The 23,036-nt window shown below is 42.5% G+C and overlaps 4 protein-coding genes and 2 pseudogenes across 4 annotated transcripts; 2 read left to right on the forward strand and 4 right to left on the reverse strand.

Annotated features, from left to right (window-relative positions):
* The first annotated feature begins 3,578 nt into the window (after positions 1 to 3,578).
* Positions 3,579 to 5,448, forward strand: LOC143902780 (uncharacterized). The gene is made up of 2 exons (XM_077415959.1): positions 3,579 to 3,691; positions 3,802 to 5,448. The coding sequence occupies exons 1-2, from the start codon at positions 3,579 to 3,581 to the stop codon at positions 4,364 to 4,366; spliced, it is 678 nt and encodes a 225-aa protein (XP_077272085.1). The 3' UTR covers positions 4,367 to 5,448.
* Positions 5,449 to 6,410: 962 nt separating this feature from the next.
* On the reverse strand, positions 6,411 to 6,995 carry LOC143902781 (uncharacterized protein F54H12.2-like). Its single transcript, XM_077415960.1, has one exon. It carries the CDS (start codon positions 6,993 to 6,995, stop codon positions 6,411 to 6,413), a length of 585 nt encoding a protein of 194 aa, XP_077272086.1.
* Positions 6,996 to 7,201: 206 nt separating this feature from the next.
* On the reverse strand, positions 7,202 to 7,732 carry LOC143902782 (uncharacterized). Its single transcript, XM_077415961.1, has 2 exons — positions 7,445 to 7,732; positions 7,202 to 7,378 (listed from the first exon to the last, which is right to left on the reverse strand). Exons 1-2 carry the CDS (start codon positions 7,730 to 7,732, stop codon positions 7,202 to 7,204), a joined length of 465 nt encoding a protein of 154 aa, XP_077272087.1.
* Positions 7,733 to 11,144: 3,412 nt separating this feature from the next.
* Positions 11,145 to 12,512, reverse strand: LOC143902784 (uncharacterized; annotated as a pseudogene).
* Positions 12,513 to 12,893: 381 nt separating this feature from the next.
* Positions 12,894 to 17,463, reverse strand: LOC143902764 (uncharacterized). The gene has a single exon (XM_077415935.1). It carries the CDS (start codon positions 14,496 to 14,498, stop codon positions 13,185 to 13,187), a length of 1,314 nt encoding a protein of 437 aa, XP_077272061.1. The 5' UTR covers positions 14,499 to 17,463; the 3' UTR covers positions 12,894 to 13,184.
* A 1,197-nt stretch (positions 17,464 to 18,660) lies between these two features.
* LOC143902765 (uncharacterized) lies at positions 18,661 to 21,721 on the forward strand (annotated as a pseudogene).
* Positions 21,722 to 23,036: the final 1,315 nt, after the last annotated feature.

The following is a 23,036-nucleotide window of genomic DNA, read 5'->3' on the forward strand; positions in this document are numbered from 1 at the left end:
ACCTCAGTAAAACCTCAAAGTATATTATGATACATATTTAAAGAAAGGACTGTTCTATAACAACCATTGATTTGTTTCTTTTATGTGTTTTATACATTTATTGTATTTCTACAGTATTTTATCTAATCTATGTAATAATTCTGTTCACGAATACTGGGAAGGTTTTCGGGCAGTTTCCCTTCTCCTATGCAACAAATGTTGGTATTCTTTGTATAGTTCTGCCCAATCTAGCCATTTCAAATTACATAAATTACTAAACGCAATCTCTCTCTCAATAAACGGATTCTTATTATTTGTTCCTTCCTCATCTAATTCTAGAGTTCAGGCTTGTGCGCGAGCTTGTCCAAACACCTCATACTGCGACTTAAAGTCATGTTTAAACAGTTTAATGTATAAAGGATTATCACGAACTAGACGAGCTACACATTCTTTTACCTCGTTCCGCACCTGTATGTATATTTTTCGTTTTATGTTAGACTTTCAGTCATAAGGATGCTTATCGGTATTGATAACAACTCCTTGTCTAACAATGCGTTTATCGGTTCCGCGTATCCCGAGTTCGCGATCGCGAACAAACTGCACCAGTGATATTCGTTGCACATCCGTCAATTTTCGTCCTCGATCTTCATCACGCAAAGCATTGGCGATATCATCTATTAAATGGTAACCATAGTAAAAACAGTTGCAATAGTATGGAATGTCATCGCTCTCATTACTTTCATAGTCCGGTAACACCGAGCGATTATTGTCAAGCGTCATTTCTTCTTGCTCACTGTTATGAAAAAATAAAAAAATGTTTACGTCGCGAAAGCTAATGTTTGTTTCGTTGACATTCGCCGCAATCCTTAATCATTGGAGCGGGACCGTCGATGTGCGTTCGCTGCCACGGTTGGTTGTAATGTTCATCACAGCGGCGATAGGTCTGAACCTCCGAATCCGCCTTTATATGCTCCGGAAGCTTATCCCACACGTAGTAAATGTGATCGCCGCACATTTGCAACAGAACGGTTTTCGGCACAAATTGCAGCTGTTCGGCGCTAAAATCGCGAATGTCCGAAGGTCTCGACAGCAGGACGAACATCTTTGCGATTGAGCGATAAAAAAATCTCTTTTCCGGAGCACTTGTACGTGATAATGTTCAACCATACAATAACGAAGAAACCGCGATACTTTTCGATCGATGTATCACTCTCAAATCTGACTACTGCGGCTCGATGCGCTTCATTCCTCGTTATATACCCTTTGCTCTCTCTCTCGCTCCAACTGATTTTTTGAAAGATTTTTTCTTTTGTTTCGCGTACTGCGTCGTAAGAAATAGCGTGAAATTGTTTAGTCTACGCAATAACACCCCCCTTTTTCTCGAACATGTTCCAACAGGTTCGATGCGTTATCGGGTCGATCATCGTCCCGATGACGTCATTTCTTCCTTTGTTTTTAACGTACTGCGTAGATAAATTGTTTTTTAAATATAAATCATACTATATTTTTTTCACGCGCATTTTTATTCGAGCCGTATATGCGACGTCCGCCAAAACTCCGGCTGCTTGAATTTGCAATCAAATATCGCATATCATAACATAGAAGCGAGGCACCGATGTTCTGGCGGACATCGGCGCTCGCAGGTGTAATGCGTGATGTATCGCGACTATCAGTTTTATACACCGCCATTATATTTTTTTTTTGGCGATTTCTGCAACCGTCATTGAATTCAGTCTTGTCGAGTCCGCGCAAAGTGTTACACGTATATATTTTTTATGAGTTTCTTGTGTACGAACGTGTTTTGTGTTCGGGTAATTAAACTAAGTTTCTTGTAATGTCTCCGCGCGAACCTTTTGTGCCTAAAGACATAGAAGACAGTGAAATTTTGGGGGGGCCCGACGCCCCCCAGTTTGAAGACGCTATAGAGGTGTTTGAAGAGAGAGACGCTTCTTCCGCGCCCCGGCTTCCGTTTGGGGGCACAATATCCGCGCCCGGCCGCGCGCGGGAGGACCTGTTTCGCCTGACGAAAGGTCGATTTCCACTCATAGACAAGGCGCTGATTGCCTACGCAAACCGCGTAGCGAGTTTGTAGAGATAAAAACGTCTACTACTAAGGAGTATAAGTTTAGTGCGCAACCGCGGACTTCCACGCGGCCCCCGCGGACCCACGCGGACCCCCACGCGGATCCGCGGCGCGACCGCAAACGCGAACGCGGACCTCCTCCCCCCGCGCGGACCAGCGGCGCGGACCAGCGGCGCGGGTGAGTCATCCCGGTGAGTCATCCAGGTAAGTCATCCCGGTGGTATGCCAGGGTCACGTCTTCCCCTCGTAATCCGATTCCCCTGTGTAACCCGATACCCCCCTCCTCCTTACCCCCGCGAAATTCGATACCCCTGTGTAACCAGACACACCCCCTCCCCCTCACCCCCGCGAAATTTGATACCCCTGTGTAACCCGACACCCCCCCTTCCCTTCACCCCCGCGAAATCCGATACCCCCCTCCCTCACCTCCCCTCGTAATCCGATACCCCCTCCTTTACCCCCTCACTCCCCCGCGTAATACGATACCCCCCCTCTCTCACCCCCTCACCCCCCGCGTAATCCGATACCCCCCTCCCTCACTCCCTCACCCCCCCCCGCGTAATCCGATACCTCCCCCCCTCCTTCACCCCCCTTCGGAGCCACCGGATGACACAATTTTAAAAAATTTAAAAATGCGAATGTTTCTTCTCACCCCCATCCCCTTTGACTCATTATTTTCAACCCCTGCTATTTTCGATTTTTTTTTAACCGTTTTCTTGTTGTGCCCGTCCAGCACAACTCAGCACAATTCGCAAAATTTCATTTCCTGTCACGGTTCAAAAGTTATAGCGATTTAAAAATTGGAATTCCTAAAAGCTGCTTTCTCTAGATGGTTGTGCTGCGAAAACTAACGATTTGCGGACATTTTGTCATTAAGAAAAGTTATTGTACTCTTCAAGCACAACCCGGCACAATTTTAAAAAATTTTAAATTGTAAAATTTTTTCCTCATCCCTATTTTTTCCTCTCCTTTAGCCTATTATTTTCAACCCCTGCAACTTTCTATGCATTTTCGGCCATTTCTTTGTTGTACTCATCTAGCGAAACTCAGCACAGTTTACAGAAGTTTGATAAATGCTTTTTTGAAGAAATTAATTGTTATTTTGTTTAAAAATTTAATATTTTTTATCTGCCCAACGAAAAGAGATATCGAGTTAGTTCCAACGGCACAACGTGGCACAAATTATTATCTATCAACAAAAAAATGGGTTTATTTCGATAAAAGTGCGGGGCTAGTATAATTTTTTTTTTATTTTTTTTCTCAATTGTTATCGAAGTTATCAATCTCTCGTTTGCGGCACAAGTCAGCACAAATCCAGCACAATACGGCACAATAAAAAAAAACTAAAGATTCGAAAAGTGTGGGGCTATCAAAAATTTTGCATTTTTTAATTTTCTCGAATACGCTTTGAGTTACGGAGTTGCGGTTTGCGGCACAATACATTACAAACGTAGCACAATACGGCACAAAAAAAATTAAAAATTCAAAAAGTGCGAGGCTTACTTCACATACATGAATGTATTCCGCTGAAAGAAGCAACGGCGGTAACAGCAGTGGCAGTAGACGTATGAATTATTACGTACCGATTCACGATGATGAAACTCCATCGTACGAGAACAAGTGTAACAAGTAAGTTTTTTCGTTTTTTTCTTAAATTATAAAGCTTTATATTTTTTTTAAATTGCAAATTATAAATTGTATTATATTATTTTTTATTACTAATTTCATTATTTCTACAGCATTTCGTTACAGCGTCTCGCGGTTCGTATACTCAGCAGACGATACGCGTTGACGGCTACAGGATACAAATTTCTTGAAGTTAGCGTTAACGTGGGTCCACCGAGTTACGTGGAGATCGCCGTAGGAGATCATCGAGGAACGGAATTGATACTGTCCCTCGAAACGTGGAAGGGATTCTACGAACAACGACGGAACATTCTGAATTTCATTCGATCCTCTAAAGATATGTGTGATTTTATAAGCGTTGGACCGCTAACATTGAGAGTTGGTACGATTAACGGTGTCAAACTCGTACGTCTCGAGTCTTTAAACGTACGCTTAACGATGATCGAATCGACGTTACACCGTATGCTCGATCTTGATCTGTGCATTGACGCGATGTTTCATCGATTGAACAGAATTGTCGAAACGGTCGATATCAAGTTTACGCAATTCTCCAAAATTGCGTTCACTGTAACGAATCCTACGCAAGTATTGAATGTAATGCGCGATAGCGATGCCTTCGATAAACATCAGCTCGTCGATTGTGAGCTCGCAGCTTTATTTTTTAGTGCGCTACCGTAATACGTAAAAAACAAAAAATATGTAAAAGAAGAAGAATAAAAAAATGTATTTTTTTAAATATAAATTATGACTTAATTTCTTCACACGCATTTTCATTCGAACAGTATATGCGACGTTCGACTCGAACTACTCGAGCCGCTTGGATATATCGTAAACTATGATATCCGGTGACGCTCGCCTATGTGGTGTCGATGCTCCAACGAATCCTTTCTCGTTATTGTAACGCTAGATATATTTTATTTTAATTACTTCTCTAGTTCAGTCCTCTGCAGTCAGTTAAGTCAGTCAGTCAGTAGTGTCAAAACGTTCGCAAGTAGAGCACAGAGCACTGTGTAAGAATAAGAAATAGACCGAGAAGAAATGGATCAAGAAGAAATGGAAGAAGAAATGGAACGAAGATATCGTAGAATCGAAGACTGCATAGAAATTGTTTATTCCGCAGTAGGAGTATGTATACTTAATACCGTTGCGTGCGTGTCGCCCGGTATGCTTTTCGAACTCCAAGCTGAAGCGTGCAGCGAGCAGTCTTTTAATAAACGATTGTGGTTATTTTCGTGAGTGCGCGAGTGTGAATAAGTGTCTGAGAGAGTCACGGACTAACTGTTGGCTTGGGTGTAACATTTTTGAAAAAGCATACCAGGGCGGCATGCACGCAACAATACATAATTGTATATTATATATTTCTTTTTTTTAATTAACCATTCTGTTAACGCGTTACAGTGGACATGGGTCGACAACGTGCCGGTGCACGAGATCTCACTTTTTCATATGGTAAGGGTTCGGATCCCTCACAGACAGGTGTGTTTAATATTTTTTCACAGATTTTAAATTTAAAAAAATTAAAAAAAAAATTTTTTTTAAATTTTTTTGTATAATTTGTTTTTAGCCAAATTTTATATATTTCAACAAAATCCGCATTCGTGGATTTATCAATATACATACCCAGTGTTTGGTACGCTGGTTCAGAGAAGTAGATGTTGAGCACAATAACGAAATCTGGGACGTGTCGGGAGACGAAGACATTTATGGATTTCGACGACTGTTCGAAATTGAACACGAGTTCGAGAGAGAAAAAGAAGAAGTGTGGTAATTTTTTAAAATTTAAAATTTTATGAATAAATATTTTTATGCTTAATTCCATATATATATATATATATATATCATTTATTATTCATTTTTCCGCTTCCTTCATTATTATTAAGTATATTTCATAATAATAATATTTTAAATAATAATTAAAGTTAAATCCGCGCGAGAAAAAGAGAACGCCAACGAACGTCGACGCTCGCCTTTATCATCGTTGTATAAACTATTATATCTCTTCTCTCTGGGCGACTTTTTACCCGCCTCCCATAACCGTCGTTGAATTTAGTTTCATCGTGGCCGCGAGCAGTAACAGACGCGTGTCAAGACAAAGGGGGGGACGGGAGCAAGAGAGACAGCGGCTCTTTCTAGAAAAAACATGAAGAGGACACCGCAACGGTTAAATCGTCATCGGTGACAAATTTTATCAATTGTTTACCTCGGCTACTTTATCTTCAAACCGTCGTCGGACCATCGACGCTCGCTTTTGCAGTGAGACGCCGTAACCGAATGGCGGCTCGCATGTTCTAGAAGGGAGAGATCATTGCAGAGTCAAGTGTCTAACTCGCTGTTTTGTTTATATTCGCCGATTAAATTCCAGCAGTCGAACGGCGCCTTTGTAATACCCCCGCGCCGATAAAGTGACGACCCCCCCCCCCGCGGACCACCCTCGGCGTAGAATGCGGACACCTACCCCCCCCCCTCGGCGGTACCCCTTGTCAATATGATATGTTTATTAATAATTAATAAACATGTCCCGACACGCTCGCCGACCCCCCCCTCACCAACGAGTCGTCCCCCCCGCTCCCCCTTGCCCTCGAGTCCCCCCCGCCCCGCTCCCCCCTCGGAGCTCCCGGGGTAGATCTCTCAAAACATCTCCTACTGTAAAATAAGTAGTGGTGAGGTAAAAATAAAGCATGTACCGTAAAGCTGTGAAATATTATTTGTCGACATTTGTCATTTAACCGGTAAAGTCGACGATGATTTGACGAGAGGAGTCGATTTCTAAAACATTATCGAACTCGGCGTAAACGATACAATTAACGGTTGTGGTAAGTGCTTTTTCAAATCGCACTTCCAGTCGTAAACTGCCATGTTTCACAAGATTCCAATAGCCGGCAAAATTGGCTGATAAGTCGGGTGTAAGATCAAAGGCGAAAAGTGTGAATCCTTCGGCGTAATCTTCTATACTTATAGAATTACCCTCGTTCAAAAAGTGTATACCGGTTCCCGAAAAGAGAGTGTGATAAGCTTCGACGTAGAGTAGCTCGTCTTTCGAGAAGCTCGGCTGTAGCGGTCTACTGGGAATTTGTATACCGTCGGCGTACAGCGAAAATAAATTTATACCATAGTTTTTGAAATTAAACGGGTTTAATTTTCTATCGCCGTTGAACGCTCTGTTATCGACAAAACCGACTATTATCCGTTTCGGCAGTTGACCGAGTATTACATTGTCTATCGATTCTCCTACGAGACCCGCGTGAATTGTAAATGTTTTAATTTTGACTCTCGTAAGGGGATATTTGGCGGTAGTTTGACTCAACATTTTTGCATGCGCGAATAAAATGCCAGGACTTATTTTTGCTCTTCTCACTAGCAGACTGGCGTCTAAAATGCGTATTTTCGACGTCGATCGATTTTCCATAAGGCAAAACAAATCCTTCGAACGAACGAGTCTCATTCTAACTTCCACACCGTTAATTAAAAATTTATCCTGATTGAAAACGTCGCAATGAAGATGACCTATGAGATCTAGCGCGTGAGAGCCGGATTTGGTGTTTCTGAATCTACGAGTGCGTCCATGAGTCCTGGGGTATCCATGTCCCACAGACAAGAGGTCAGATGGGAAGTTTTTGCGGGTGAAGAATAATTTAACAACGCCTCTATGTATGCGCGGTACGCGTAAGCGTTGTTTGGGGGTAAGACGAGCTATTGATTGAAATACACGTCGATTTAATTGAACATGGAATGCAGTAAATGATTTACAGGGCTTACTTTGAACGCGCTTCCGTCTGGTGTACTTGATTGGCTGTCGCCACCACCGCCTGCTAGGGGACAAGTTTCTACGCGTATGCGAAGACTCAACATGGTGTGAGTGAGGTCCAGGTAGTCTTCCCCGTGACCGAGTATGACGAATTCTATAGGCGCGTCGTCCCCGAGGGAGGTTATGGGCTTGTAATAGATCCATTGCGAACTCTCGATACTAGTTTGAGTGGGCGGCAATGTGAAGAAATCGAGTTCACTTTTTAAACACTCGTTTGAATGTGTGTGGAGAAAAGACATGCTTATCCTCCTTCTCTATTCCTTGAATTCTTGGTTCGTGTGTGCGCACGCGACGATTAAGAGAATATGTCGGATACGCTGCGTTTCTTGACGCTAACTCGACGACCACGTTGTCTCGCAGTGGTGGTAGATGACTTTCTGTTTACAGCACGAGTCTTCTTCTTCTTCGATGATTTTTTGATCGTTATTCTCTTCCTCTTGCTTTTTGATGACGATTTCCTTTTGTCCGTTTGAGGACAACAACGTTTACGAACTGCGACGCGACTGTCGTGGATGCCGAGGGGAAACTGAAACGCTGAATTTTTTGCGGTTACTTTATACCCCGATCCCTTCATCATGCTGCTTATTTTCTCCTGTGCTTTTCTTTTAAGATTTTCAATCGATTCCTTGAGGCAAGTTTTGAGCGCCTCCTTCAACGGTGTATTATTGTCGACATCTTTTATCACATTGATACCCGCGCGTAAAGTTTCTTTACCGACCGCTCGCGCGCCTCTACTCAGGAAAGGCAGTACCTTTCTGAATAATCCGCCGAGAAAACTACCGATTCCATGACCTCGTTGATAGGGTGCTCCGACGAAAACTCTTGGAATTTCTCCGCCTTGTCCACTCTGGTAGTGTGAATCGTAATATTCGTAGTCCATTGTACTGAAACTAATTTTTATTCTTTTCGACGACGACACTCCACCGCGGTCTTACTGGAAACGTCTAAAGTGCAATGTCACCGTCAGCGTCCCGGATTCGAATGATATATTTTTTCCGAGTTGATCTTTTATATCTATTTCAATCATGCGGAAATTTGTTTTGCGTAATGAAATATAATGCAGCAGAAAGAAATGTTTCACCTGATTTGTTCCGTAAGCCTCCACGTGATTATAGCGGTATGTCTCGACCGGCACTATTCGGAAAAGAGGAGTTTGTACGTCATCTGTTACATAAGGCTCGCAAATATTGCAATAAACGAACATTTTATCTGGAATACCGCGCTGCAAACTACAAGGTTCACGACTATAGAAAGCTGTTTTGCGTACACCTTTACTTTCGTTAAAAAATCCAAGTTTAATATAATTTGCAGTTAACGGTTTTTTTGGAAATAGGATAAATTGTGTTGCGCCTGGCATATAATTAGCCATAGTATACGGGATTATTGAGAAGAGCATGACCTAAACCGAGTATTTGTAGAAGAGTATCGGAAACGCTCATATAATGTATTAGATCGCATTCGCTTGCGTTACAGGTAATGTTGATGAAGATTTTTCCTCCAGTCTGTTCATGTTGATCCAAATAAAAGTGCGAGTCAGCTTGTTTGCATGCTTCATTAATCGATAAGTTCTCTGGTATTTTTGTAAAGATCGTACCATATTGTGCCTTTCTTCGCCACTTGTGCTTCTTTCTCCCCCGGTTTAGTATCGAAGAAGTAGATTTCATTTTCTTGATAGCGCAAGTGTGAAAGAGTACTTGGAAATTGAATCTCGCTAAGCGCGACTTTCCATTCGCCGTGTAAGTGAACAGTTTGAGGTAATTCTGTAACGAATGACGAGGTTCTATTTTCCGGAAAATAGCGCATACTGCTATTGCTCGGAAGAACCATGAGAAAGTGATCGTCCCTCATCTTGAGGAAGAGAAGTTAAATTCGAAGCGGGGATCCAAGTGTCGAACTTGCTGGGATAACCGCACCAGCTAACTAACACTTGTTTATTAGCGCCGCGTCCCCTGGTCTTTATTACGCGATCGACGATAAACTTTTCTTCCCGCAAGTTTTTCTCAACTCTAGCTAATTCCTGTTCATAAAAAATACCGTCTATAACCTCATCCGCTAAATCGCTCAGTTCGTACACGCGTGGTTTTCGCCACTCAAGAACGCGGTGAATTCAAAATATCTCTTCACTCCACCTCGCCTCGTATCCTTTCTCGAAGGTAGCTTTTGCTCTACTGACGCGAACGAATTCTCCGACGCTGTATTTAGCTTTTCGCGCGCGTTTCATCTTTTCGCTCTTTCTCCATCGTCAAACTATATTTTCGCGCGCTACACGAGCGTTTTCTCTCGTAACGACAGCCGGTTGCATTCTGATGGAGGAATGACGGGTGTGATTGTAAGCGCTTATGATATCTTGCAAAACATCGACGTAGCGCCGCGTATTTTTATGCGTAAAATAGTGCCACATTCGCTCCTTCAACGTTCTGTTGAAGCGCTCGACGACGGCAGCTTTGATATCCGGATTACGGGCCACGCCAAAACGAATGTCGTTTTCTTCCAGAAACTTTTGCAACGGACGTCCGATAAATTCTTTACCTTTATCCGTTTGTAAGTATACCGGTACGCGCCCGTCGCTTTTCGAGAGCACGCGATGGAAAGCCGTCGTCACGTGCTCACTCATTTTGTCTCGTAGCGGTTCTACCCAGACATATTTACTAAGCACGTCTATAATCACCAGAACATACGAATATACGTCGTTGTAACTTTTGAGATTTCGGAGCTCGATCAAATCGGCCCCCCACAGATCGTCGATATTCGACACGTTGTAATGCAACCGTGGAAAATTTTTGCGCGATGGACGATGCAACGTGTAAGCGTTTTGCGTTGTAAGCCAACGCGTGACTTTGTTACGGGAGAAATTCGGTTTAGCGGCGCGCGTCAGATTATCCGTTGCCGAATAGCCCGCGTAATGTCGCGGATCGTAGTAGAATTTTTCAAGTTCCGTCATTTCTGTTTACTCCAATCGAGTAAGCGTCTTTTCTTCGCCTGCTGCGAATCAACAGTACTTTTCGGTTTCTCATCCGACGGTGTGGAACTCCTGAAAGGTCGCAAAGTCGCGATATTCGAAGAAGAACTAGCGGATAATAATTCCTTATTTCTCACTAGTATCGAGGGGACGTTTAAGACGTAAAGTAATCGTGCAAACTGAAGTCTCCCCGTTGCTTTCACGGTTTTTTTTTCGCGCATAACCTCGTTTATCAGGTCGTCGATATGCGAATCTTTTATAACGCTGCCGTCTATAGTGACGACTCCATCTTCGTTCTAGCTAATTCTACTTGGAACTGCTTTATTGAACAAATACTTTAACAATAAGCGAGCATTTGCGCTATAAGTTTTTAGTACGCTATCCAGTATTTTTTTAGTGCTTTTCGACATATTACGCTCGTTTGCCGTGACGGTAGCAGCAGCAGCAGCAGCAGCAGCAGCAGTGGCGGCGGCCGCGACATCACTTTTCGCCATAATACCGCTAGAGTGTGAAGCCGATTCGAGATCGCGCGTTGTCGTCGTTTCGTAGTCGTCGTCGACGTCGTTGATGTCGTCACGACGAATATCGTTGTCCGCATTTTTGTCCCCTTTATCGTTGCGCGCGTCCCGATTTCGCTTTTGCGCTACACGTACAAAATGAAGATATCGCCAAAAAGCCTCTTTATATTTTTTTCATTTATCCCTGACGTCGAGTGGTAAGGGTGAATTAAGAATGAGACTCATCTCCGCATCGAGTCGCAATAGAGGTGTTCCCGGTGTACGCACGGAAATATTGGCCTTCTCCGAATTTTTGCTATTTTCCATCGTTTGTTTGCTACCGACGACGGCAAACGCGGTGATCAAAACCATCTTTTTTACTCTTTCCATAATGCGCGTTTTAATCTCTACCGCCGATAATTCGCGACAGTAAGGCGGCTAATATAGGACCGATAATATAAGGTAAGAATCCACCTTGTTGTACCAATAGCTTTCTTTTAGCCTTCAAATTATTGTCTTTTGACGCGATGCGACGCAGCGTTGCTTTGTGTTTGCTTAATCTTTTTTTTTTCACGTCGTTCGAGCGGAACGTTACCTTTGAGCGTGTTGAAAACGCATTCGCTGATACACCGTATTAATTTATCGTCAGCGGTCCGTAAGAAGGTCGCGCGTTGATTTTTGTTTAAATACAGCAACGCCTCGAGAAGACAGATATTTTTCTTTCCGATCGAGCGTCTGGCGTTTTTCGTCGCTTTGTCTGATTTTGCGATATTTTCTTTCTTTTTCATCGCGAGAAAATTACACGACTGACCAGCGTGTGCGCTAGTGCGCGTCTTTTATACGTAGCCTTGGAAAATGATCTACGCGGTTCGTAGACGAAATGTGCCGTATCGTCGGGAAAGATACACGTTTGAAATCGATATTCGTCCGGAGTTGATTGTTTCAAATCGAGCAGTAGATACCCGTGCGGTTTCGACGTGGCGTCGTAGTACGCCTTTTCTAGAAACTTTGGATCGTTGGGAAAGACTTGACGCGCTAAATGACGAATTTGCGCACGATCGCGAGGATTCTTGAAAACCACGATGTAATTTGCATTGAGCGATATATCGCGTTGCCCGCGTCCCTGATGAAAAAGATTTTGCGAGATGAGAATTACGCTAAGATTCTTATGATGACTGCCTTTGGTAAAGAGATCTACGATCGCGTCGCTCGATGATGATTCTCTCATAAGATCGTCGATTATCATCAATTTAGGGGAAAGCGGATCGGCGAAATAATCGTCCGGACGTGGCAATCCCTCGCGAAATTCAATTATATTTTTCTTCACCGTTGCTTCCTTGCGCGCGTCGTATTGTAATTGACGATAAGCTTCCTGTCACTCGGCGTAATAAAACAAAACTCTCTTGAAACGCACGTCGGACATGTGAGATAGTTGTCGGAGAAAAGTTTTCACGAAGATCGTCTTCCCGCAACCGGTGAGTGTGCACACGATCGACGTCCAGGGATGTTTCCAGCGCACGTCCATTTTGCAAAATGATTGACTCGAATTCCGCGCGTGACTTTAAAAAGAATAATTTGAGGAGGAAAAGAGCGGAGGGAGGAGAGGGGATAAGGTAATCAACGGCGGCGTCGGCGGCGGCGGCAGCCCAAACGCGCGCACCAGCGTACCTCCGTAAACGCTCGCGTGAGCGAACATCACCGCGGCCGTTGATCAACTGATTCGCGCGCCGCGGTGGACATAAGCTTATTCACCCGTCTTAGCTTATTACAATTCCGCAGCGAGAGTATTGCGATCGACGAGCTTGTACGCGATGCTCCGAGCGGAGAAGTGAGAGAGAAAAAATAAGCGCGGAGGGAAAAGAAGGGGACAAATATATATATGATACAGCAACTATTTACGTTTTAAATGTGAAAATATTTTATTTTTTCAGAGATTTTCTGAGGAAAGAAATCACAAATTTCAAGAAATTTTATATTTAATCACACACACACAGAATATATTTACATATTACTACATTATATTTTTTTAGTTACATATGTACAAAAATCCTTTTACGCACTTTTACAACTATTTTTACAAAATTAAAAAACTATTTACATTATAATACAAGAACATTTTTTTGTTACCCTAAAGTGGCAGAAGACGTGTTAGCCTAACTTAAAAATAAAGAAGAAGGAGAAAAAGTTATTCACTCCACGTAACCGTACGGAAATGAATAACAATTATTGATAAATCTACGTTTTACCAATACCGGTGCGCACGTTTTCATTTCTTCGCAAGTTACTTACAATTTCATGAAACGCGGTGCGGCGAATTGCACTAAAACGTAGATTTATCACCGTCCCTGCCGCCGACGACGTTCCTCCCTCTTTCTCATCTCTACCCTCTCTCTCTCTTTGTATTATTAAGTTTTTAATACTATTGAAATTTACAGCTATAGAATTCCTATAATTTAAAGTAATACCTTTTACTTTACACGACTCTACAGTACGTCCGTCCGGTGTATAAACAATATAAGCGTAGAATTTCGGCCCGCCCGACACGATCTTCTCGATATAGCTGCCGTTGCCGTAGCTCTCGAGTTCGTCCGTCATGTCGCCGAGGAAGTTACCGGTACGCGGTTCGTACTCGTTCGGATCGCCTGTACTTACATATATACAAGAGTCGGTATCGTAGTATAAAACGCGTCTATCTAATGCTTCCAAATATTCGTATAATTTTAAGCGCGCTTGTGCCGTTGTGTACGCCGCGATCACGAAATTTGTCAATGAAGAAGCCACGACGGCCTCTTCTCGTAGCCGCCACAAAGCATATATCACCTCGTCGTTGACGGGTAATATGTTGATTATCTCGTGCTCGGGACTCGTGAGCAAAGTCATGAAACGCAAACAAGATTTCACGACCTCGGTCTGAAGCAGATTGGTTCGCTGGCCGAGTTTCCCCCAGAAAGAATTTAAACAGAGTTTCGCGACCGAGCGCAGGCCAGGATTTTGCACGATGTTGTCCTTATCGAGAACAACATTCTCGGTTTCCGCGTATTCTCGCAGGTATCGTTTTTTCGCCTCGTCATCATGACAATTGCTCGGCCACCCACTAGCTTCTTGTTTTAATTTCAAAAATGTATTTATGTATTCGGCGAACAAACCCTGCCGAGTAACGGGGTCATATCGCGCAACTTTATATTGCCATATTTTGCTCACATTTGTCACGCGATATCCCTTCTCGACGGCTTTGCGCAATTCGACGGATACCCAAGTACCCTCGAATTCACGATCGGCGGGATTATCGTGAGTGCACGCGGCCTGCGAGAACGTTTCACAGCAGCTACGGCATAACGCGAACAATAATTTTCCGCGTACGCGATATGGGAGTACCGGGTGAAAAAGATCGCGCGGTGGAAGTACTCGGCATCGGATGAGTCCTTCGATCGAATCAAAATTATAATTCGGTGCAGTTCCGATTATCGCTCGGCATTCTTCACCGATAAAAATATCGGGTGACCGATCGGAAAAGCACCGGTTTTCAATACGTAGGCATACATAGAGCATACGTCCACGTAACGTATTTTCTCCGTACCCCAAATTTCGCGTCGGGTGGCAATGTTTCCCGTGCGTCCTCCGTAAAATGCGTCGCGAGGATCGAGAGGTGCGTGTTTCAACAATGGGTGATTTTCTACATAATCTTTCATCGCCTGATTTTCTCGCAACTCACGGTCAAAATCGCACTCTCACATCTCCGACACGAGGTACCCCCTCCTTCGGAGACGACATGTCATCGCGAGTGTTCGTTCGTAGCGCGCGTCGATTGTGTCCTGGCGATTCGCGGTCGAAGGCTTTCTATCGCGATTCACTTGAAAACATGTGGGACATCCGTGCCAAAAGCAACCGTGAAATTGTAGTACGTAACGTCGCGTCTCGTTGTCGTCGTCGTCGTCGTTATTAGTCGGCGTCTCGTAATATCCATCAACGCGCGTGCCGTCGATTTTATGCTCGCGCCCTCGCCCTGCGTGAATTATGGGATGTCCGAGCTCGTGCTTCATCCACACCAGCCACTGTAGAGCTTTACGCGAGTGATTATCGGCGAATCTGTATCTTCCCGCCGGAATGATTCCTATTTCCTCCTTGCGCAGAAAGTTTTTGCGAAAAACTCTCATACACGTAAAAGCAATATTCGTGCATTCTTCGAACGGACACACGTTCCCGCATTCCAAAAAAATTTTTCTGAAAGCCATGCACGCGCGTCGAAGAATATCTACGTCGTTACGGCAATATTTAATAATTTCACTTTAAAAATTAAAAATAAAGTTTGTTACGCGTCATCTTTGCGTGCCACGAAAGAAAGTGTTCGCGTTCTTTCGGTTTCATTTGCTCGGGAGAAAAATATCGTGTGTCGGGTATCGGACCGATATAATCTTGATTTTCGCGGGTGTTAAACAAATGTGGAAAAATACCTTTATCCAATGTATCTTGCAGCCCGAAAGCTTTAGGTAATTTGGATAATTTCATAGGCATATAATTTAAGCTATTGATAAATTTTGTATGTCCGACCGTCATCACGACAATTTTTGTTCCGTTTAAAATTATTTGTGGTTCTTCAGTCTTTTCCGTATTTTCGACTAAATACTTTAGAATAAATTGCGCATCGAACGCTTTCACATTATGCGCGATGTAAATAATTTTCTTTTTTACATTTTGTCGTTTGCGTTACAAAATCGACGAACTCTTTTACAGAATCGCGCCGAAATACAAACTCGCGCACTCCACACCAACGGCATCGCTCCGACATGTCGTCTATCGCGCGCGCGGCGCACGCTTCGCAAATCTGTTGCGCGACGCAGAGAGTCGGTACGTGAACTTTGACGTTATCCGTACCTTTGAGCGTCTCGTCTTGACGCGTTTCGAAATCATAGAACACGAATGCGACGCGTTCTTTTTTGGTATCACGCTTGGTCGTTGCAGTCACACCGTCATTTTCGTTTCCAAGCGATGCTTCTCCCCCCCGTGCTAGCGTAGTACTTGTATCCTCGCCCGGGTCGTCGTTTACGTCGGCATTACGTCGAAGAGGCCGCATAAAACATAAATGATTAGCGGATTGCAACGAACAACACGTCTTGCAATATGAAACGCCGCATTCGTGTCGCGAACTTCTCTTGACGAATTATCGCAAATCTTCACGGAAATGCAGAAGCTCGCGAGCGATTTACCGTCGTAAGATTTTTGCGCGAAATGACATTCGAAACACGAGTTTCCGAAAAACGCACGATTACACGCCGCGCACTTGACAATTTCTACTTCGGAATTCTCCCACGAAGGTGTAGCGTAACAGCGCGGACATTTTTTCGAACAGCGATGTCCTCTGTTTTTACGATACGCAGTGTTGCACGACACGCAAAATTTTTTTTGAGTACCGGCGGCGGCATTCAAATTAAAAATCGGATTGTAATGGCGCAAACGCTCGTAAAACATGATATTTAAACAGCACGTAGGCTCGCGTTCTAACGAGGCGAGTAATTCGGCACCGTCGTACAAAGGATTTTCGCCTCTACCAAAATTATTGGAATTATATACGATTATTGCTATATTTTCATTCGCGAGAAAATGTTGAAAACGTGTAATCTCCGGAATTCCGCACCCGTTTTCGGGTATCGTAACACCGGCGTTCCTCACCAGCTCCAACGCTAATTCACGCTGAAGCGCGGAAGTCCGGCATCTTACGGTATTTCATCTGTCGTGCAACACTCCCGTACGTAGATTTCCGCGCTTGCGATAAATTCGTGCCAACACGAGGGAACAAGGTAGGCACAAATTATCTCGATTACCGAGATCTAAAATTGACCGCTTAGTGATGGCTGTTATCCTGTTTGTCGCACCCCCACGACCTACCGGCATTGCAACGCTGAAAACGCGCACGTCGAAATTTTGGCGATATCAATTTCCCCGTTACTTTGCGCGATTGAACTCACGAGATCTCATATATTATCGGGTGTTAAATCTCGTGCTGGGCGAAACGATAGCCCCGCCGGACCGTGCGTTAGTTCCGCCGACTCGAACGATAAGCCGACGTAATCTCCTGGACCAGTCGAACGTAACGCGTACGCGTGAATCTCGCGGAACGCGTTTTCTAACCAACGCACGGTATCCTCGCTTTCGGGTATCGGACGTACTCTAAAACTAGCCTCCCTACCGAGTATTCGGAAATTTCTAAATTGTCGCGCGTTTTCTGCCACTAAATCTATATAATTAAATTGACCGACCTGGTAATGTTGTTGCTGCTGCTGCTGCTGCTGCTGCTGATGGTGATCCTGCTGACGTGCCTGCTCCTGATGTTCCTCTTGCTCCCTCTCCACGGGGGTATTTTCCTCCTCCTTCACCTCATCGTCTCTCTGCGATTGAGATCCGTCAGCGTCGGCAGCAACAGTATTCCACCCCTCCTCCTCGCTAGCACTCTGCGTTTGTGTATCATCATCATCGTCAGTGTTCGGAGCAACAGCAGCGGTAGGACGATCCGCACCACCTCCACCCGACTGTACTAAAAAATAAAAAAAAACTTAGTATCGTACAATATTGATTTATATTACGTTTAAAGAGTTAAAATTTTTTTCACGACCGCGATAGAGCATACTAAGGTAACTCACCTTTAGTTGCTTTTATCACTGGCGTAGGTCAAACGTTCTTTTTTTTTTAATGTTTGTCTCTTACTAATTTTCCGGAGACAAGGATCAAACCGGCGAGTAAGAAACATCTAATCAGAAATAATTACTTGTGTGATTAAAACAAAAAAAAATTACGGAATTAAAATTATAATAGACAAATATTATTACCTTCATAATTCCTGGGTGCGTATCTCTCGTCGTCGTCGTCATCGTCATCGTCGTCGTTGTCATCGGTTTCACTAATAATATCATGGTCAATATTATCGATATTATCATCACTCTTCTCCCCTTCCTCCTCCTCCTCCTCCTCCTCCTCCGCCTCGTTCATCACCTCCTGCGACTCTTCTGCGTTTCGAACTTCTTGTTCTTGTTCATGTTCTGCTTCTTCCTCTTCCTCTTCTTCTTCCTCTTCCTCTTCCTCCTCGTCGTCGTCGTCGTCGTCGTCGTCGTCGTCGTCGTCGTCGTCGTCGTCGTCTTCCAACAATATTCGGTCGATCACCCCATCAATCGTCGAAACATCATCATCAGATTCCGATCCTTGTTCTTCTTCTTCTTCTACTTCCCTTCCTGGTAAAATGTAACATTTCGTTATTTTTTTTATTCGCTGCTAAATTTTTATCTTAACTTATTTTTTAAAAACTTACCACGCGGCGTATTAAATATGACCGAATCGGGTGAGCCCACAATTCTCACCTCCGCTTCTTGATCTGCTTTTTCTTTTTCCACCTCCTCTTCTTCTTCATCGTCATCTAAAACAGTATAAATTATATTTGTTTTATTATACAAATATTGCAAGTGTTAGCTTTTACGCGTTATTATTATAGTCTCTTACCGGAAGATAAATCGATGACGGGGATGTTGTTTGCGGGTGGTGGTGCCACGATTCTAGCTCTTCCTATAAAATTTAATATTTATAATATTTGTTTTTTAATGATTAATTAATTTTATTATTTCTAACTTACGTGCTGGTACTGCCTCCTCAGCAATGTTTTCTTCCGCTCGACGTCTCTGTCCTCGTCGAACCGGTTGGACAGCGACAATACGGTTCTCTACTATTAAATTAATTTAAATTTTAATAATAAACTCTGTTATATTAAAATTTTAAAGTGCAATTTTTATTTTTAACACTTACCTATTCCGCCGTTACGACGCATAAATCTCGCAATATGCCCTCTTCCTGCGTCTTCTTCTTCGTAATCAAAACCCTCATGCAATGATAAAATGTTGGAAATGATGTTCACCAATCTTTGATTTCTCTTACAGTAACCCAGTTCATCCATAACGGATAACAGGGTACTGGAGCACCCATCCGCGAAACGTAAGAAAAGACGGTAATTCGCCTCTTCGTCGTTTGTCACTGCTTCTACAAACTTACGTTGCTCATTTAAGCGATTGCTTAAATTGCAACTCACTTTGAAAAAATCGACTAAAATTGCGCGGAGAAACATTTTTGCGACACTTCACTTGTCTGACTAACTATAAGAGCGTTGCAAGACGACTCCAGTACGACCGGACAAGTAAGGACTAACGCTCAGATATAGTATTACAGACTATTTATAGTTGAAAATATTTTTAAAACTTCTAGATAATGGCGTGACAAAAATTTTCTAGCTATCCCATTGATTACCAAATTCAAGGCTTTCCCGCCCATTTTCTTCCCACTCTCCATTACCGGCGAAAGGGTGAAAGGTTTTTGGAGAAAAGTTATTTTTTTTTGCCATAAACCTTTTTCCGTTTTGTTCACAAAACCATATTCTTTTATTTAAGGCCTTACAAAGAATTCCTTATTAAAACTTTCTAGTAATGCTTTATTCCAACATGTAACTAAACGGTTTTATTATCGCAACTGAGATTGATTTATTGCTTCCAGTGTAAAAAGCCAAAAACTTCTAGAATAATGGCGTGACAAAAATTGTCTAAGGTCTTGGTTAACAAATTCGAATATTTCCCGCTCACTTTCTCTCCACCCTCTCTTTCCGGCGGAAGAAAAAAGTTTTCGGAGAAAGGTTATCCTATGCCATAAACCCTTTTCCGTCTATTGTTCACAAAATTATATTCTTTTATCTAAGGACATACAAAGAATTCTTTATTAAATGATTTGAAAGATAAAAAGAGCTCAAATAGATTTTTGTTTTTCCTTTATTTTTTAGAAATATTTTTATTTAAAATTTAAAAATTTTTTAACCATTACGCTTTTTGTATAAAATTTTTAACCGTTCATTTTATTAACAAATTCTCTTAACTCCCTATAAACTACCTATATTTCAGAATTTATAGTTAAAACTAAAAGATCTAGAAAAGTCTAGAAAAATCTAAAGATTTCTAATTTTTTATCTGCGCGCGCAGACTAATTTTTCTAGAACGTTGCAGACAAAATTAACGTTTTGACTAACGTTACGAAGCCAGAATCATTCGAGTCCCAACGTTCAAAGCGACAAGTTCGCCAGTGAAAAAGTATATCTCTCTCATCTGACTTTTCGATTAGTGTGTGTGTGTGTGTGTGTGTGTGTGTGTGTGTCAGCCGATATTACGAAGAAATAAAAACAATGGCTAGTCACAGAGAAGACGCTAATAATTCTAAGAAGCGGATGTTCACTTGCGATATGCCTGATAAAGGGATTTCCGATAAGGGACGTAACTTCGAGGGAAGAAACGAGCAATTACATATGCTGCTATTGACAATGACAACATATGGACTCAACAGCTCCCATACGAAGAGAATTAACGTGGGTTTGCAAGCAACATCGGAGGGAGTTTTCGTGCCGATGGTCAAATTAACCGGCAACTGTGCGGACGGCGTTTATTTCGACGAGAAATCGTGGCAGCAGTTTCAAGAGAACATGGGACTCGTAAGCGAATATTTAAATAGAGAAAGCAAATTGAAGCCGAATTCTATTTCCATTAACAATATCTCCGTCAATTTTACTTTGGCGGCCTACGGAGCAAGATCCATATTGCTGGCGTACAAGGAAAACGAGAAAGATACTTCTGCCAGGACGGATTAACGAACAAGCGAGGAAAATTGTCCACCGACAAAGAAACGAAAAACATACGCTGTAGCAATTGTGATGCAGAAGCCTACATTTCTCGGACTGAAAAATATTGCGAAATGTATCGATGCACATTTATTACATTTAAAATCAGTGGCCGATAATGTTAACAATTGCGCAAGGAAATAGAGTTAAATCTTCCTAAAAGTTATATAGATGAGGATATTGTGAAATTAACTCTCAGAGGAAATTACTTCGACATCGAGCTTAATGTACGTACGCAAATAACCGATTTAACTTTCCTCGATACGTATTTTAATAGAGTAATGATAGAACTTTGTTTGCTGCGTTTACCAAAATCTGTCGTATAATTTTGTCGAATCGCAGATTGTAAATTTTATAACATTATTGTTTAACAATTTATCTACAGTCTTACTTTATAAGCGACAAAATTGTATTTTTTCCTATGAAGAAGAATTTGTAGTAATAAACATTTTTTTGTAACTTCTACATTTTTCTATTTTTCTTCAATCCTCACGTTCTCCGCAACAAATTCCTTTTTCTTTTATTTTTTCAGGATTGGTCAAAGTTTTAAATCGTAAATTTTTCGAATGCGCTCAATAATAAAAACTTTTATTTAAAACGAAATGTTGCATCACGTCATAAAGCGAACCTGTCCGTTCCTGTTTTACAATCTCGTTTCCGCAGGAAATAAGTAATACATGAGCAAATCTTAGAAACCAAGCGTATTTGTTTATTTCGAAAACTCTTTGTCTAGGCCCAAGTCCTAAAAACAACCCCGTCATAAATCATAAAAACTCTTTGTTACAAAAAAAGGGTTGGATTGCGTCTCGTCTCGATACAAGCCTGGTCGTTTCTGTCCAGACCCAAGTTCTTAAAGAACACCATCATAAATCATAAAAATCCTTTGATACAAAAAAGGGTTGGATTGCGTCATGTCACAAAGCGAACCTGTCCGTTTCTGTTTCCCCCTCCCCTCGAGGCAAAACGCTCTTAAAAATTCCACTTTCCGTTTTTGCCATCTTAGCATCATATCCTTTTTCGAGCTTAGCGTCGTCTACCACGTGCTCCCACCAAAATGGCGCTGGCCGGCTCTTCCGCTATTTTACCGCGTGACTTCAGCGTCGTCCGCCACGTGCAGACCCGAAAAGACGCTGGACACTTTAGACGGGAGAGCCAATCAGACGCTGGGTAGGTATGGGGTATCCAATCAAAACGCACCATTTAGTTACTATTTTGAATCCGACATTTTTGTTTTGTAGTCGTCCACCACGTGCAGTCCCAAAAAAAGTCACTAGGCACTAGACACCTTAGGCGGAAGAACCAATCAGACGCTGGGTAAGTATGGAGTATCCAATCAAAACGCTTCATTTGAATCCGCCATTTTTGTCTCATAGTTTTCCACCACGTGCAGTCCCCCCCAAAAAAATCACTAGACACTAGATACCTCAGGAGAGGGAGGGCCAATCAGACGCTGGGTAGGTATGGGGTATCTAATCAGAACGCTGGGTAGGTATGGGGTATTCAATCAAATCGCTCCATTTTACCCCCACCCCTCACGCGGCAGCCAATCAGAGCGCTCCGAGGTCACGTGGGCAGACCGTCTGGCCACGCCTCTGGCGCCGGAGGGGTCGGTGGAGGGGGTTTGTTTTGACGCCCCATACCTACCCACTTACTACTCACGACGATGATACCTTGATATCACCATCGATTATCACAGATGCAGCATTCAATATCGACGAGCTTCTAATGTTGCTTGTGGATTCATGTGACGAAACTTCGAGAAATTTTGGTCTTGGCGGAAAAGAAATTTTATACGGTCATGTATCGACGAGCACAGCTGGTGAAGAGAAAATTTATTTAATTGTGCATCGACGAGCACCATGACGCTGCTAAACACCGAGAGAACATCGCCGATTGTTGAACCTATTGTTTTTCCGCTGCCGAACATGAGCGACATTGCATTCTGCCTGTTGCCGAAAGAAAATGTGCCACCACAGAATTCTGTACCGAAAAGAGCTGCTCGGAAGGAACAGCAATCAATAATCATCACCAGTTCCCCCATGAGAAAAAAATTAAAAGTAAAAAAAAGCAGAAGAAAATAATTAAAGAAGAAAAATTGCAGGTGTATCCAAAAGGGAATCGAAAACGGAACAAAGAAAAAAGGATAATGAAAAAAAAAGAACCGATTAAAAAAAGGCAGAGAGGAAGGTCGAAAAAACCGAAAGAAAAAGAGCTGAAAGAACAGGTGAAAGAAGAAGGGAAAAAGAAGCCAAAGAGACAAACTAATGATATTGTAAAAGATGTAAAAAAAAGTTATAGTACAAAGTTGAAAGCATTTAACTTATTTTGCGTTTTTTTGTTTGAGAGATATACTGTTACCTATATAATAAAATGTTTAAGTAAAACAGTATTAAAAAAAA

This window comes from Temnothorax americanus, unplaced genomic scaffold (assembly GCF_048541705.1).
Source record: "Temnothorax americanus isolate GAGA-0224 unplaced genomic scaffold, ASM4854170v1 Scaffold40, whole genome shotgun sequence".
NCBI classification, from domain to species: domain Eukaryota; kingdom Metazoa; phylum Arthropoda; class Insecta; order Hymenoptera; family Formicidae; genus Temnothorax; species Temnothorax americanus.